This window comes from Pongo pygmaeus, chromosome 7 (assembly GCF_028885625.2).
Source record: "Pongo pygmaeus isolate AG05252 chromosome 7, NHGRI_mPonPyg2-v2.0_pri, whole genome shotgun sequence".
Lineage (NCBI taxonomy): Eukaryota > Metazoa > Chordata > Mammalia > Primates > Hominidae > Pongo > Pongo pygmaeus.
The window spans coordinates 7,683,564-7,697,840 of record NC_072380.2 but is presented as its reverse complement, the minus strand read 5'-3'; the positions used below and the strand labels follow the sequence as shown (position 1 = coordinate 7,697,840).

The 14,277-nt window shown below is 41.0% G+C and overlaps 1 protein-coding gene across 1 annotated transcript; it reads right to left on the bottom strand.

Moving 5' to 3' along the window:
• Positions 1 to 9,839: 9,839 nt before the first annotated feature.
• LOC129042907 (beta-defensin 108B-like) lies at positions 9,840 to 14,277 on the bottom strand. Its single transcript, XM_054499226.1, has 3 exons — positions 14,190 to 14,277; positions 9,939 to 10,110; positions 9,840 to 9,852 (listed from the first exon to the last, which is right to left on the bottom strand). The coding sequence occupies exons 1-3, from the start codon at positions 14,275 to 14,277 to the stop codon at positions 9,840 to 9,842; spliced, it is 273 nt and encodes a 90-aa protein (XP_054355201.1).

Here is a 14,277-nt window from a genome sequence, read left to right as displayed (position 1 = left end):
ACCTACATGCAATTGATTTTCAACAAGGGTTCTAAGACAATTTAATGAGGAAAGAATAGTCATCGACAAATGGTGCTGGGACAACTGGATATTCACATGTAAAAGGAAAAATTTGTCTACCTCATGCCATATATGTGGTGGGGGGAGGGGGGAGGGATAGCACTGTGAGATATACCTAATGCTAGATGACAAGTTAGTGGGTGCAGTGCACAAGCATGGCACATGTATACATATGTAACTAACCTGCACATTGCACACATGTACCATAAAACCTAGTATAATAATAATAAAAAAAAAGAAAAAAAAAAGAGAATTAATTCAAAACTGACCAAAGACCTTAACATAATAACTAAAATTGTAGATGTTTAGGAAAAAATGGTACAAATATTTGTGACCTTGGATTAGGCAATGGTTTCTTAAATATGGCACAAAAAACATAGCCACAAAAAATAGTTAAGTTGGACTTCATTTAATTTAAAAACTTGAGTGCATTAAAGGATACTACCAAGAAAGGGGAAAAAAGCCCACTGAATATGAGAAAAATGTTTGAAAATTGGATTAATATCCAGAATATATAAAGAACTACTACAAATCGGCAGCAGCAACAATGCCAATAAAACACAAATGATCCAAGAAATGATCAAAAGATTTGAAAAGTTTTTTGAAAAAGATATTTAAGTGGGCTATAAGCACATGAAAGGGAAATGAAAATCAAAACCACAATGACATACCATTTGATATCGAGTGGAATAACTATCATCAAGAAAGATGGAAAATAACAAGTGTTGTGGAAAATGTGGAGAAATTGGATTCACATACATTTCTGATGGAAACATAAAATGGTGGAGGTAGTTTGAAAAACAGCTTGGCAGTTCTTAAAGAATTAAAAATAGAGTTACCTTATAACCCAGCAATTCCACTCTTAGGTATATACTTAAGAAAATAGTTTGTACCTAAGAGTTGAAAAATTCTCAACGAATTCTTATAGCAGCATTATTCATAATAGTAAAAAAGCTGAAATAACCCAAATGCCCATCAGCTGATAAATATATAAACACAATGTGGTATATTTATATAATACAGTATTATTTATTGATAGAAGGAATGAAATAGCTAGGTATCCTACAACTTGGATGACCTTGAAAAATTATGCTAAGTTATGGAAGGCAGACACAAATGGGTATATATTTTATAATTCCAGTTATGTAATGTCCAGAATAGTCAAATCTATAGAGATAGAAAACAAATTAGTAGTTTCTGGGGATTAGAGAGGGAGTTTCTTTTTGGGGTGATGGAAAGGTTTTGGAATTAAATAGTGGTGATGTCTGCACAACATTGTAAATATACTAACATCTATTAAATTAAACAAATCAAAATTGTTGAAACAGTGAATATTTTGTTATGTGAATATTATCTTAATAAAAATTGTTTTGATAAATATGATGTTTTGGAGTGTCTCTTTTTCTTTGTTTTCTTAGAAGAGGTTGGATATAATTACAATTTTTTAAATTTCTGAAATGTGGTTGAAAATATAAGTTAAGGGCCCTCTTTTTTAGGAGGTTATTGATTACAGAATTAGTTGCTTTATTAATTCAGTAAAACATTCTTATTTTCTGTTTCATCTTGAGTTAATTTTGTCAAGTTTCTTTAATGGTTTTGCATATTTAAAGATGCTTCCTTTTTTCTTGTTATTTTTATTTGTGCATTTTATTTTCTTTGTAATTCATACTGCAAAGACTGAGATATTTTGGTTTTCTATTATTATTTTCTTCTGAGATCAGATGAGATCAGGAGTGTTCATGATGGTATTGCCAAAGACCCACCTTTTTAATTTTCTAATATCAGCATTTATGACTCTGAATGTCCTCTTTAATATTGTACCAATGGATTCCAAAAAGTCTTAATAAGTAATATTTTAATTTCAATATATTTTAGTTTTTCACTAAGATTTTTTTCTTTAATCAACTGGGTTTTAGAACCGTTTCTTATAATTTCATATCAGTGTCATAAATGAACACTTTCTGTAGAGTGTCAGTTATTTGACTTTTGTTAAGATTTGGCATGTAGAACAAATCGTTACATGGTCAATATTTGTGCATATTCAATATGTCCTATTAAAATTGTATTCTGTAGTTGTTGAATGAAGTTCTTTGTAATTATTCACTTCATAAAAATAGTAAATTTTTATTAATATCCAATGTGTTACTGATGTTTAAAGTCTTCTTTTTCTTTGAATGACTAAGAAAAATAAGTTATAATCTCCCTCTATAGTTTGGAATTTTTTCATTTTTCCTTGTAGGTTGCTCAATTTTTGTTTTATAAATTTGATGCTATGTTATTTAAGTGCATATATTTTAATGTATATATTTTTCGGGTACCACACTGTTTTGGTGACTATGATCTTATAGTATAGTTTGAAATCAGGTAGTGTGATGCCTCCAGATTTGTTCTTTTTGCTTAGTCTTGCTTTGGATATGTGAGCTCTTTTTTGGTTCCATATGAATTTTAGAATTGTTTTTTCTAACTCTGAAGAATGATGGTGGTGTTTTGATGACTCCATGGGGGTCATCCAAGTTGTAGAATATATAGCTATTTCATTCCTTCTATCAATAAATAATACTGTATTATATAAATATACCACATTGTGTTTATATATTTATCAGCTGATGGGCATTCGGGTTATTTCAGCTTTTTTACTATTATGAATAATGCTGCTATAAGAATTCACTGAGAGTTTTTCAACTCTTAGGTACAAACTATTTTCTTAAGTATATACCTAAGAGTGGAATTGCTGGGTTATATGGTAACTCTATTTTTAATTCTTTAAGAACTGCCAACCTGTTTTTCAAACTGCCTCCACCATTTTGGTGGTTTAAGGCTCTATTTTTTGTGCTGATGGGCCTCCTGCTGGAGGTGGCACTTTCCAGAAAGCATCCGCTGTAGTAATGTTGAGAGATGACAGCATGCTAGCAGCCCTCGCTTGCTCTCAGCGCCTCCTTGGCCTGGGCGTCCACTCTGGTTGCACTCAAGGAGCCCTTCAGCTCGCTGCTGCACTGTGTGGGACCCTCTCTGGGGCTGGTCAAGGCCGGAGCCGGCTCCCTCTGCTTGCGGGGTGCGGAGGGAGAGGTGCTGGTGGGAGCTGGGGCTGTGTGTGGCGCTTGTGGGCTGGCACGGGTTCTGGGTGGGCCCGCGCTCGGCGGGCCCCACACTTTTTGTAGCTGGCCTGTGCCTGCTGGGCTTGACTGGGGGATGAGCTCTCTCTAGGCTGCTGGAGTGCCTGGGCTGGGTGCTGCGAAGTCCTGTCTGGCGAGTGCCATCAAGAGGTGAAGCCGGCTGGGCTTCTGGGCCGGGTGGGGACTTGGAGAGTTTTTCTCTCTAGCTAAAGGATTGTAAATGCACCAATCAGCACTCTGTGTCTAGCTGAAAGTTTGTTAATGCACCAATCAGCGCTCTGTGTCTAGCTAATCTGGTGGGGACTTGAAGAATTTTGTGTCCAGCTAAAGGATTGTAAATGCACCAATCAGCACTCTGTGTCTAGCTAAAGGTTTGTAAATGCACCAGTCAGCATTCTGTCAAAACGGACCAATCAGCTCTTTGTAAAATGGACAAGTCAGCAGGATGTGGGTGGGGCCAGAGAAGGGAATAAAAGCAGGCCACCGGAGCCCACAGCTCAACAGGCTTGGGTCCCCTTCCATGCTGTGGAAGGTTTGTTCTTTCGCTTTTTGCAATATAGCTTGCTGCTGCTCACTCTTTGGGTCTGCGCTGTCTTTAAGAACTGTAACACGGCTGGGCGCGGTGGCTCATGCCTGTAATCCCAGCACTTTGGGAGGCTGAAGTAGCGGATCACGAGGTCAGGAGATTTACACCATCATGGCTAACACGGTGAAACCACGTCTGTACTGAAAATACAAAAAATTAGCCGGGTGAGGTGGCGGGCACCTGTAGTCCCAGCTACTCAGGAGGCTGAGGCGGGAGAATGGCGTGAACCCCGGGGGGCGGAGCCTGCATTGAGCCGAGATCGCGCCACTGCATCCAACCTGGGCAACAGCGACTCCATGTCAAAAAAAAAAAAAAAAAAAAAAGAGCTGTAACACTCACTGTGAAGGTCGGCAACTTCACTTCTTAGGCCAGAGAGACCATGAACCCACTGGGAGGAATGAGCAACTCTGGACATACCATCTTTAAGAACTGTTAACACTCACCCAGTGAGGGTCTGCGGCTTCATTCTTAAACTCAGTGAGACCAAGAACCCACCAATTCTGGACACTGTGGGGAGGGACCGGTGGTGGGCAGGGCTCTAGAACTCCAAAGATCATATGTTCTTTGTCTTCTGCTACCAGGGTGGATATGGAAGGACCATCAGGTGGCGGCGGAGCTAGGCATGCCTGAGCTCAGACTCTCGTTTGGTGGGTCTTGCTTTAGCTGCTGTGGGGGATGGAGGTGAGATTCCCAGGTCACTGGAGTTGTGTACCTAGAAGGATTATGGCTGCCTCTGCTGAGTCATGCATGTTGTCAGGGAAGTGGGGGAAAGCTAGCTTCCACACACACTGAAAGGCTGGTCTCACTCCCACAATGCCCCTGGCAATAGCCCGGAGTCTGTTTCCAGGCCGAAGGCGAATCTCGCTTGAAAACTTACCTGAGGCTTTCTGCCTCCCGACTGACAAAGAAATGGGCTTCAGTTTTTACCCCGCCTGTGAAGTCTGCAAGCCGGATTCACGCCCTCCCCTGAGTTCTGGCCAGGAGGCTTCTCACCCCATTCAATTTTTTACAAAGTTCAGGTAGAGAAGTCCTTCTCCCTGTGAAGTTTTACCACCTGCTCCTCTGGACACCCTCCTGATGGATGCCTGTTTTGCCAGGCAGGAATGGGCTACTTGGGGATCCAGCGGCCTTCCAGTGCCTTTCTGCTACTTCCTCTACTCCTGTATGTCACTCAGCTCGGCTCTCTAACTTGCCTCAGCTCCAGGTAAAGTCAGGAACTTCTCCTACAAACAGACTTTCAGCTTCTCCAGTGGGGGTGTGTGTTCAGGAGACGAGCGTCTCCCTTTCTCATTTCCGTGTTTAAGTGACTTAAAGTATTTGGGGTGTCTCACAGGTCCTGCAAGAGCAGTCTGCTTCCTTCGGAGGGTCTATGGGTCCTGTCAGCATTGCTGGTCTGTTCTTGCAGCCCATCTAGAGCTAAAATTCACAATGCAAGCCTCAGCATGCTGCTCTGTCCAGAGCTGGAATCTAGTTCTGCCTCCTGTCTGTCATAATCCCTCATGACCCTTGAGCTTTTTTTTTCCTATGATTGTTGGCAGCATGTATGTCTTCTTTTAAGAAGTGTCTGTTCATGTCTTTGCCTACTTTTTAAAGGTTTTTTTTTTTTTTTTGTAAATTTGTTTAAGTTCCTTGTAGATGCTATATATTGGATCTTTGTCGAATGCATAGCTTGCAAAAATTTTCTCCCATTCTGCAGGTTGTCTTTTTACTCTATTAATAGTTTCTTTCGCTGCCCAGAAGCTCTTTAGTTTAATTACATCCCATTCGTCAATTTTTGCTTTTGTCACAATTGCTTTTGGTGTCATTGTTACAAAATCTTCGCCCATGCCTATGTCCTGAATGGTATTGCCTAGGTTGTCTTCCAGGGTTTTTATAGTTTTGTGTTTCACATTTAAGTCTTTAATCCATTTAATCCTGTATATGAAGATTGATCTTTATGTTTAGAAAGTCTTTCATCTTAATCTAGTCTATTGTTGAGGTTCTCAAGTTGTATTATTTATTTTATGTATTGAATTATTCAATTTCTGTTGTTAAATTCCTTTTCACTCATTTTATGGATGTGTTTGATTGAAATCTGTTGCTGGAGAATTATTGTTTTTCCTTCAGAGATGCTGTGTTTCCTTGCTCTTTAATGTTTCTTATGTCCTTACATTGATATTTGAATATCTGGTAAAACAGTTGCTCCTTCTAATTTTATAGATTGGCTTTGGTAGTGAAAGACTGACTTCTGTAGCTGTATCTATACTGTTAAATCAGTAAGACACTTTGCCTTCAGTTCTGGGTTGGCTCAGTAGTTTAGACTTCTATGATTTCTTCAGCTATAATCAGCATCACTGATGTCTGTGAGCTCCTCAGTGTCTTAGCCTTCATTGTTAATGGAGGCTGTGGTGAGATTTTGCTGGGGAAAGACCGGCCAGGCAGTTTGGTCCTTGGGTACCAGTTGCGTTGGTCTTTGAACTTCTGGGTGATTTACGTGGGCACTAGTGGTTGAAGTTTCAGGCAGGCCATCCTTGGGCTTTCAGGTGGCTTTTTTTTTTGTTTGTTTTTTTGAGACGAAGTTTTGCTCTTGTTGCCCAGGCTGGAGTGCAATGGCGTGATCTCAGCTCACTGCAACCTCTGCCTCCCGGGTTCCAGCCATTCTCCTGCCTCAGCCTCCCAAGTAGCTGGGATTACAGGCATGCGCCTCCATGCCCAGCTAATTTTGTATTTTTTTTTTTTTAGTAGAGATGGAGTTTCTCCACGTTGGTCAGGCTGGTCTCGAACTCCTGACCTCGGGTCATCTGCCTCCCTCAGCTTTCCAAAGTGCTAGGATTACAGGCATGAGTCTGGTGGCTTTCTCAAGTGCCCGTAGTGACAGTGGTGAGCTAGGTAGATAGGTATGCCCTCAAGACCCTGGGAGGCATGTGTAGCATCAGCAGTTGCCGTAGTCATAGCAGGTCAACTATTGTGACCCCAGATGGCATGTGCAGACACCAACAGTCATGGCAACCTGATGGACAGAGTAGTCCTCGGGCTTTCACCTGCTGCAAATATGTGGGCACTGGTGGCAGCGGTGATGGCCAGCTGGGAAGTCCTATCCTTAGGCTCTCAGGAGACACACAGGTACTTGATGGTGATAGGCATGGTGGATTAATCCCCAGGCTCCCAGACAATGTGCACAGGCACCGCCAGGCTGGGTGGGTTCATACTCAGGTCACAAGAAGGCATGCAAAGGTGCCAATGACAGAGAGCAGTGTGGGTTGATCCCCAGCCTCCTGGACAAAGAGCTTGGGTAGTCGTAGTGACAGCAATGGGTGGGATGGGCCTGTGCTCTGGCCCTGGAATAGTGCCCAGGCAGGCGAGTCCCTAGGTCTCCTGAGGATGCCTGCAGGTGTGCAGTGACCCTGCTCCTGGGGGTCAGGATTGCTGTCAGTGTCAGTGGCCCTGGGAAGGTGACTCTCCACTTGTGAAGAGTGCCTGCTTCAGCTCCCTTTGTTCTGGGGGCAGCCTCCCTAGTGAATGGCACTGCCAGTTCCCTGGAGTGTAGGACACTGTGTAGGCTAGAGTGATGGGGACCAGGCTACACTGGTGAGTTCAGCTGGTATTGTGACTCTGCAGCACTCTGGATGTACATGAGGGAATGTCACTGGGGGTCCAGAGGTGTGGAGATGCAGGGGCTGTTTGGCCCTAGGGCAGGATGTAGTCTGTTGGGGGCTGGGCTCTCAAAATGGCACTGTGCCACAGCTCCCTGTATCTGGGGATGGGTGCAAACGATCCAGTGCCAACTCCTTCTCTGGGACAATGACCATCCCATGGACTCCAGGCAGCTCCCTATAGTAGTCTCAGGGCCTGCGAGGGCCAAGAGACTGTCCTTTGGCTAGAATTGCAGTGTCCATGGTGGGAATATGGGCCAATGGGGCTCTCTTTTTTACCTTTTCACCACACTGGAGAGCCTGTCCTGGTTTTAAGCTGATTCTGGCTGGGCTGCTGCTTCATTTTCCTTTCCTTCCACACCTCAGAGATTCCTTGTCACTTTGCTGCTGAATTCTAGTGCCCTCTCTCAAGCCCTCTTCAAGGTATGATTATCTACTTGCTGTTTTGGTCTTTCTTTGGGAGGACACAGTGCCTGGTGCCTCTAGTCAGCCATCTTGAAGGCCACCTCCTAGCAATGAGAGGATAATATTCTATGTGACGGCTTTAATATACGTGTCCAAACTGCTGCTTTTCTAGGGAAGCACTTACTCCAAGAAATAAATATTATATAGTGCAAAAATATATTAAAGGGTCAGTTGGTGATGTAATTTCAAGAGTGGCACTGAGGAAAACTTGGCACTTCTACAGGGTTGAGTTGGTTGGAATATATCTCAGTCTCTGAGATTTTGAACCCAATGTTTTGAACTTTTTGAGATTTCAAGTAGCTCATGTGACATAACTTAACATTCTTTCTTGGCCAAATCAGGCATGGTGAAAAATAAAATCCAGCTGATATACTTTTAAATATCTTGATTCTATACTCTTTAAATGTCCACGGGGAGGCCCCCCACTACTTTACACAAAAAAGAAAACTCTATGAATGAGAATCTCTTCACACAAAGCAACTAAAGTTGTGTCTAAATGGAGCAAAATGGTGACAGGTGGTAAAAGCACTCAGTGGCTGTGGTAGGCAGAATAATATCCCCTCTGTCTCCCGCCAAAGCTATCCACATTCTAACTGCTGGGTCCTGTGAATGTGCCACCTTGTAAGGCAAAGGGGAATTGAGGTTTCATGTGAAATAAAGGCTGTTAATCAGCTGACCTTAAAATAGGGAGATTATCTTAGATTATCCAGGTGGGCTCAATGTAATCATGAGTCCTAAAAAATGGAAGAGTGGGGAGAAGATGAATTCAGAATGATGGAATGTGAGGACTCAATGCTCCGTTGCTGGCTTTGAAAATGGATGAAGGAAAATATGGTGCACAGGAGTAACCTGCCATTGCTAGGATAAAGGTGCAGGAAGAAAACTGCAGAGCTTCCAGAAGAAAGCTCAGCCCTGCTGACACCTTGATGTTGGCCCACTGTGATCCAACTGAAGCCTGCAGCCTATAGAATGGTCAGAAAATGCATTTGTGTTGCTTTAAGCCACAAGTTTGTTGTAATTTGTGATAGCAACCATAGGAAGCCGATGCAGTGTTTTAAAAGATGGAAGAAAATGCTGAATGATTATGCCCAGTGAAAGTCAGGAACTAAAGGAATTCCCTGGATCTTGGCCAGGCATACATGTACAGACCCAGGGAATTGCCTTTGAAAAGGGTGCTGAAGAAATTGCCTTTAATCTGAGTGCACCTCTTTTTATAATTTAGATTTCTGGTGAAGTCTGGTTGATTTGATTGTGCAATTTTCCCATGCGCTCCACCTTTATCAGGGAGAGACAGACCCCTGCAAGGCTGCATGGAATAGGATGGTGCATTTTCCCAGTAAAAAAGGGGAGTAGTCTTCCCATATGCAGGGTGAAGGGTTACAGTGCTAGACAAAAGCAATAGGGATGGCGAAAATTCCCCCACCCTGCTGTAGGTCATTTTCAACTAAGAGCTCATCTAGATGGGATAGAAGGATACTGGAAACCAAACAGTAATCAAGTCATAACATGTAATATAAACTTCTTCCTTCCTTCCTTCCTTCCTTCCTTCCTTCCTCCTTCCTTCCTTTCTCTTTCTTTCTTTCTTTCTTTCATTCTTTCTTTCTTTCTTTCTTTCTCTCTTTTCCTTTTCTCTTTTTGGAGACACAGTCTTGTTCTGTCACCCAGGCTGGAATTCAGTGTTGGGATCTCGGCTCACAGCAGCCTCCACCTCATGGGTTCAAGCAATTCTTCTGCTTCAGCCTCCTGAGTAGCTGGGATTACAGGAGCCCACCACCATGCCTGGCTAAATATTTATATTTTTAAAAGAGACAGGGTTTCACCATGTTGGCCAGAATGGTCTTGATCTCCTGACCTCATGATCCACACACCTTGGCCTCCCGAATTGCTAGGATTACAGGCATGAGTCACCGCACCCAGCCAGTAATATAAACTTTTAAAAGAGGTTTCATGCTGGTTGGTTTTGCTTTATTCTTTTTTGAGGATTCAATAAAAATCCCTGTGAGAAAAATGGAGAGAGGGAAAGGGAGACAGGGAGACAGGGAGAGGGAGAGAGAAAAAGAGAACATAAAATCTCCAGAAAACAACAGGCTTCCTTCCTTTTTGGGTGTAGTGCTCTCAATTCTTTGTTGATGCCCCAGAGGAAGGCAGCAGGGTCGGCTATTTAAGCATCTCTCAACATGGATTTCTGTTTTGAGGCAAAAGTCCCGACAAGAGCCATTTGGACATTCAGAGATCTCGTTGAATTTGCCCCTGGCTACATGCAGAAGAGGGTTATTGTAATCATTCATCAGTCTTTCTTTACTTTGTATTGAATTACATGGACATAGGGGGCAGTGCCTGAAAATAATCTTGTGTGGATTTGTGTGTGTGCGTGTGTGTGTGTGTGTGTGTGTGTGTGTTATTTGATTTCTTCAACACTTAAAAATCTGCTGTCACACAAAAATTTGGATTTTTTGGTGTTCTTGAAAAATCTGAGAATATTGGGTGCACCTACATGACAAAAGGCTGGAGGTGAGTAGCCCACTCCCCTTTACAAGTTCTAGAGCCTGCACGTTTCAGTTTATTTCTTCCTTATTATCTTCTAACACTGATGGGAGATTTCAGCCTTTTAAAAAAATATAATGTCTTGTACTATGGATTTTCCTGGAGTGAAAGAGAAGAAAATCTCTTTTGGCTCATCTCTTTTTATTTCTACACACATAAACACACACACACACTCTATATGATAGGTTATAATAGATGTATTTTTTCAAAAGTAGAACTGAAATATAGACCTAAAAGATAATATACTTTAATTGTTAGGATATTTTTCCTGTGGAAGGGAACAATATTCCTATGTGTTTAATACACAAATATATCTGTGCCAGTACTTGTTACACCCTGAGACTTCACTCACTACTTATATCTCTGACACTGGTCTTTGAGGTTGCAATTTTTCTCTAGAAACCATTGCATATTTTAAGAGTGAAACATTCAAGATCTTCTTAAAGGCTCAAAAACTATACTTGTTGGAAACATTGAATAGTATTTCATTTATTTCCTAAGATATCACTGCTCTGGGAATAGGCCACACATATTGAGGTGTTTAGTTGGAAAAGTGTTTTAATTCTGAGCAGTCTTTGTATGTAACACAGAGCACCTTTTCCATGACAACTTCTTGGCAATAAGAGAGGTATAAAAACCAACACTTTTTTTTTTTTTTTCTGTTCTGGAACACAAAAGCGAATTCCAGAATAGCTTTCAATCAGTACAACAATTTTAATAAACATTCAATAAATGCCTATTTAATTGAACTGAAATCGAAATGCATTAAATTCAATTTAACTTTTCAATGGTCACAAAGCAATTAGTGGATTGATGTGAAGACCAAATATATGCAACATCATATTTATATCTATAATGCAAATTGGGAAATAAAGGTCATGCTTTTTTGAAGACAATGATAATTCTAAATGTTGACCACTTGGTAGAAACAAGCTGAAATCTGAGTTTTTTGATCCCTGAGCTTTCCATCTCTTCCTTTTATCTGTAAGTAGTCAGCTACTATGTATAGTAGTACCCCAGCCCACTGTCCTTGGGTTAAAATTGGCCCTTTGCAACTGGAAGAGTCATAAGAGATTAGTATAGTGTAGAGGATGAACAACTGACCTGTCTTGTCATATGTCAAAAATCACTCTTGAACATCCCTCTGTGGTAGTACTTCTCGCATTCTACTACAGGTGGTGTTTTCCCATCTGACCTCAATTCTTGATAATGAATTTCTTGAGGGCAGGAATCATATCTTATTCTCCTCTGTATGTATATTCCAGAATCTGATTAAAATCTTGGCTTACAATATCTGTTCAGTAAATGATTGTGGAATAATTGATTAAAATACAGCTATTTTCTAACTTGCAATATATTTGTGCAGAAATTTGTTGTTACTCTCGGTTCACAGGTCTTTGAATCATGTGTACTCTTTTACTATACCTGATTCTATTGAGCATTTTATTTTCAAGCCACTTTTCAAGAAATTTAATACAGAACTACCATGTGACCCAATAATCTCATTACTGGGTGTGTATCCATAGGAAAATAAATCAGTCTTGTAAAAAGACCTAAATTTGTATGTTCATCACAGTGGTGTTCACAGTAGCAAAGTTATGGAATCAAACTAGGTGTTCACCAACAGTGGATTGAATAAAGAAAATGTAGTACATATATGTCATGGAATACTATGCAGCCATAAAAAGAACAAAATTGTGTCCTTTTCAGCAACATGGATGAAGCTGGAGGACTTTATTCTAAGCAAATTAGCTCAGGAACAGGAAGCCAAATACCACATATTCTCAGTTATAAGTGGGAGCTGAGCAATGAGTGCACATGGACATAAAAATGGGAACAAGAGAGATTGGGTCTTACCAGGAGGAGAGGGAGAGGGAGTAAAGTCTGTAAAGCTACACTTTGGGTACACCCTACCTGCGTGACAGAGTTATTCATACCCCAAACCTCAATATCACACAATATACCCATGTAACAAATCTGCACGTGCACTCCCTGAATCTAAAATAAAGGTTGAAATTATTTTAAAAAGTTGAAATTACAAAGGGCTTTTTAAAATTATGATGTGCTTGTAAACCTTGTGTATTGCATATTGTGGACACTATGTCTTTTCCAGCCATTTGCTTTAGGAACAAAAGCTAGAGTAACAATGAACATCATAGGCTATCTTGTCTAGTCACTTACCTTAAAGATGAGGAAATAAGCTGATGGAAAGGAAGAAACTTGCCCAAGATTACCCAGTGATCGAGTGAGGCAGATGTTAGGGACAGCACTAAGGCTTGATATTCTGAGCCTCATTCTATTTTCCACTCTCGCCCTCTCTCTGTGTCCTCCTCTCCTCTCTAGCCTTCTACAAAAAGATTGCAGTTCTGCTTCAATGTCTACCTAAGGACATCCAGAGGAGATGCCACCTTTCATTAGGCTGCATTCTTTAGCACCATCCTGTGTTTTCTTCTCCAGTCTTGTTGTGTCCCATTTTTGACTGTCAGTAATGCTTCTGCCTGTGCTGTTCTATCCAATTAGTTTCTTCTATTTTGATTGAGTGACAGTGAAAACAAAAAAAAATTTATTTATCCAAATTTGTAATTTTTAAACCTTGATTAAAAGCATTGATTTTATGGGGGTTATAGATGTAAGATAAATATTTTAAAATATTTTTAACTGATTAAAAAAATGAAACCCATGTATTTAGCCAGGGTGACTATTTAACAAGTACTAGTGGGACAGGACTTCAGTAATGCCACAAGGATAATAATCTTATAAGTCAGTCCCCAATGTTGTGTGCTACTGAGTTAATATAATTGGATATGGTATCACCTTTTTTCAGGCTTTAGAAAGTCACACAAAGGAACAGCACAACAGAACTCTAGGGTGGGATGTATAGGAAAAGCCAGGATATTAAAACACAGCGTTGACTCTGACATTTACCCCACTGTTGGGAAAAGTACTTCAGTTTCCAGGGCCTTAATTTTTTCCTCTATAAAACAGCAAAAATAGAGGGAATAAGTTGCTTATTCATCCTTGAATACACATGTTCAGGAGTTCCAGAAAATTTTCAGATCCACTTTCGGAGTCTGGTAACCACCTTGGGCAAATCCAAGAAGTCCTATACACACTTCTCCAAAGCATGTCTGTGCAAGGGGCCTTCTACCTGTGATTAATGTTTGCATGCTGAATGCAGTAGGCTATGCTCTGGTGTGGGGTCACCCCTGGTCCCTGTGTTTAAATTCTACATTACAAGACTAGATGCTGAGAAGGAAGAGGGAAAGCCAGGGATGGAGATGGTGCCTTAAGGGGAAAAGTCAAGTCCCAGGGACCAACAGTACTGGGGAGCAATAGGTTAAAGATTTCTTAGATAATAGTAATATTTTCAAAGAGACTTCTTCCACCAATCCGTTCTGTCTGAGCCTACCACAGCTTTGGCATAGCTCTTATGCCAGGGTCTTAGGATAACTAACTTTTGCTGAAAGAAACTACAGGAGCTTTAGAGACCAAGATTTAGTAGAATAATGCCTGATTTTTAATTTTTGAGGTCTAGTAACTGCTAGTAAACTTGCCTAATTTAGAAATGGAATAAGAGGGTTTCAAAGACTTGAAACACCATTGACTTCATTTAACCGAGTTGCTATGGAGAATTAACGAATTAGATGGCTGCAGGCCTCTCAGCCTATATGTCTTCCAGATTTCCTATGAGACCCCCTTTTCTGGTCATAGGTGATGGTGATTTCTCTCTGAGTGTTGAATCCCTGTAAGGTGTTAGGCACTCTACTCTTACCAAGTTTATTTTGTTACCTGGTAGAACCTGGCTCATAAAGAAGAAAATCGTGAAGAGGAGGACAGCAATCCTCACGGTTGAAGAAAGAAGAAAGTTTGGCTTCAT

Bases quoted from the DNA above. Each gene is read 5' to 3' on its own strand.
- LOC129042907 (XM_054499226.1), bottom strand. From the start codon at position 14,277: ATGAAGCCAAACTTTCTTCTTTCTTCAACCGTGAGGATTGCTGTCCTC. The intron at 10,111-14,189 runs GTAACAAAATAA...TTCTGCATGTAG, and splicing joins TATGAGCCAGGTTCTACCAG to CCAGGGGCAAATTCAACGAG.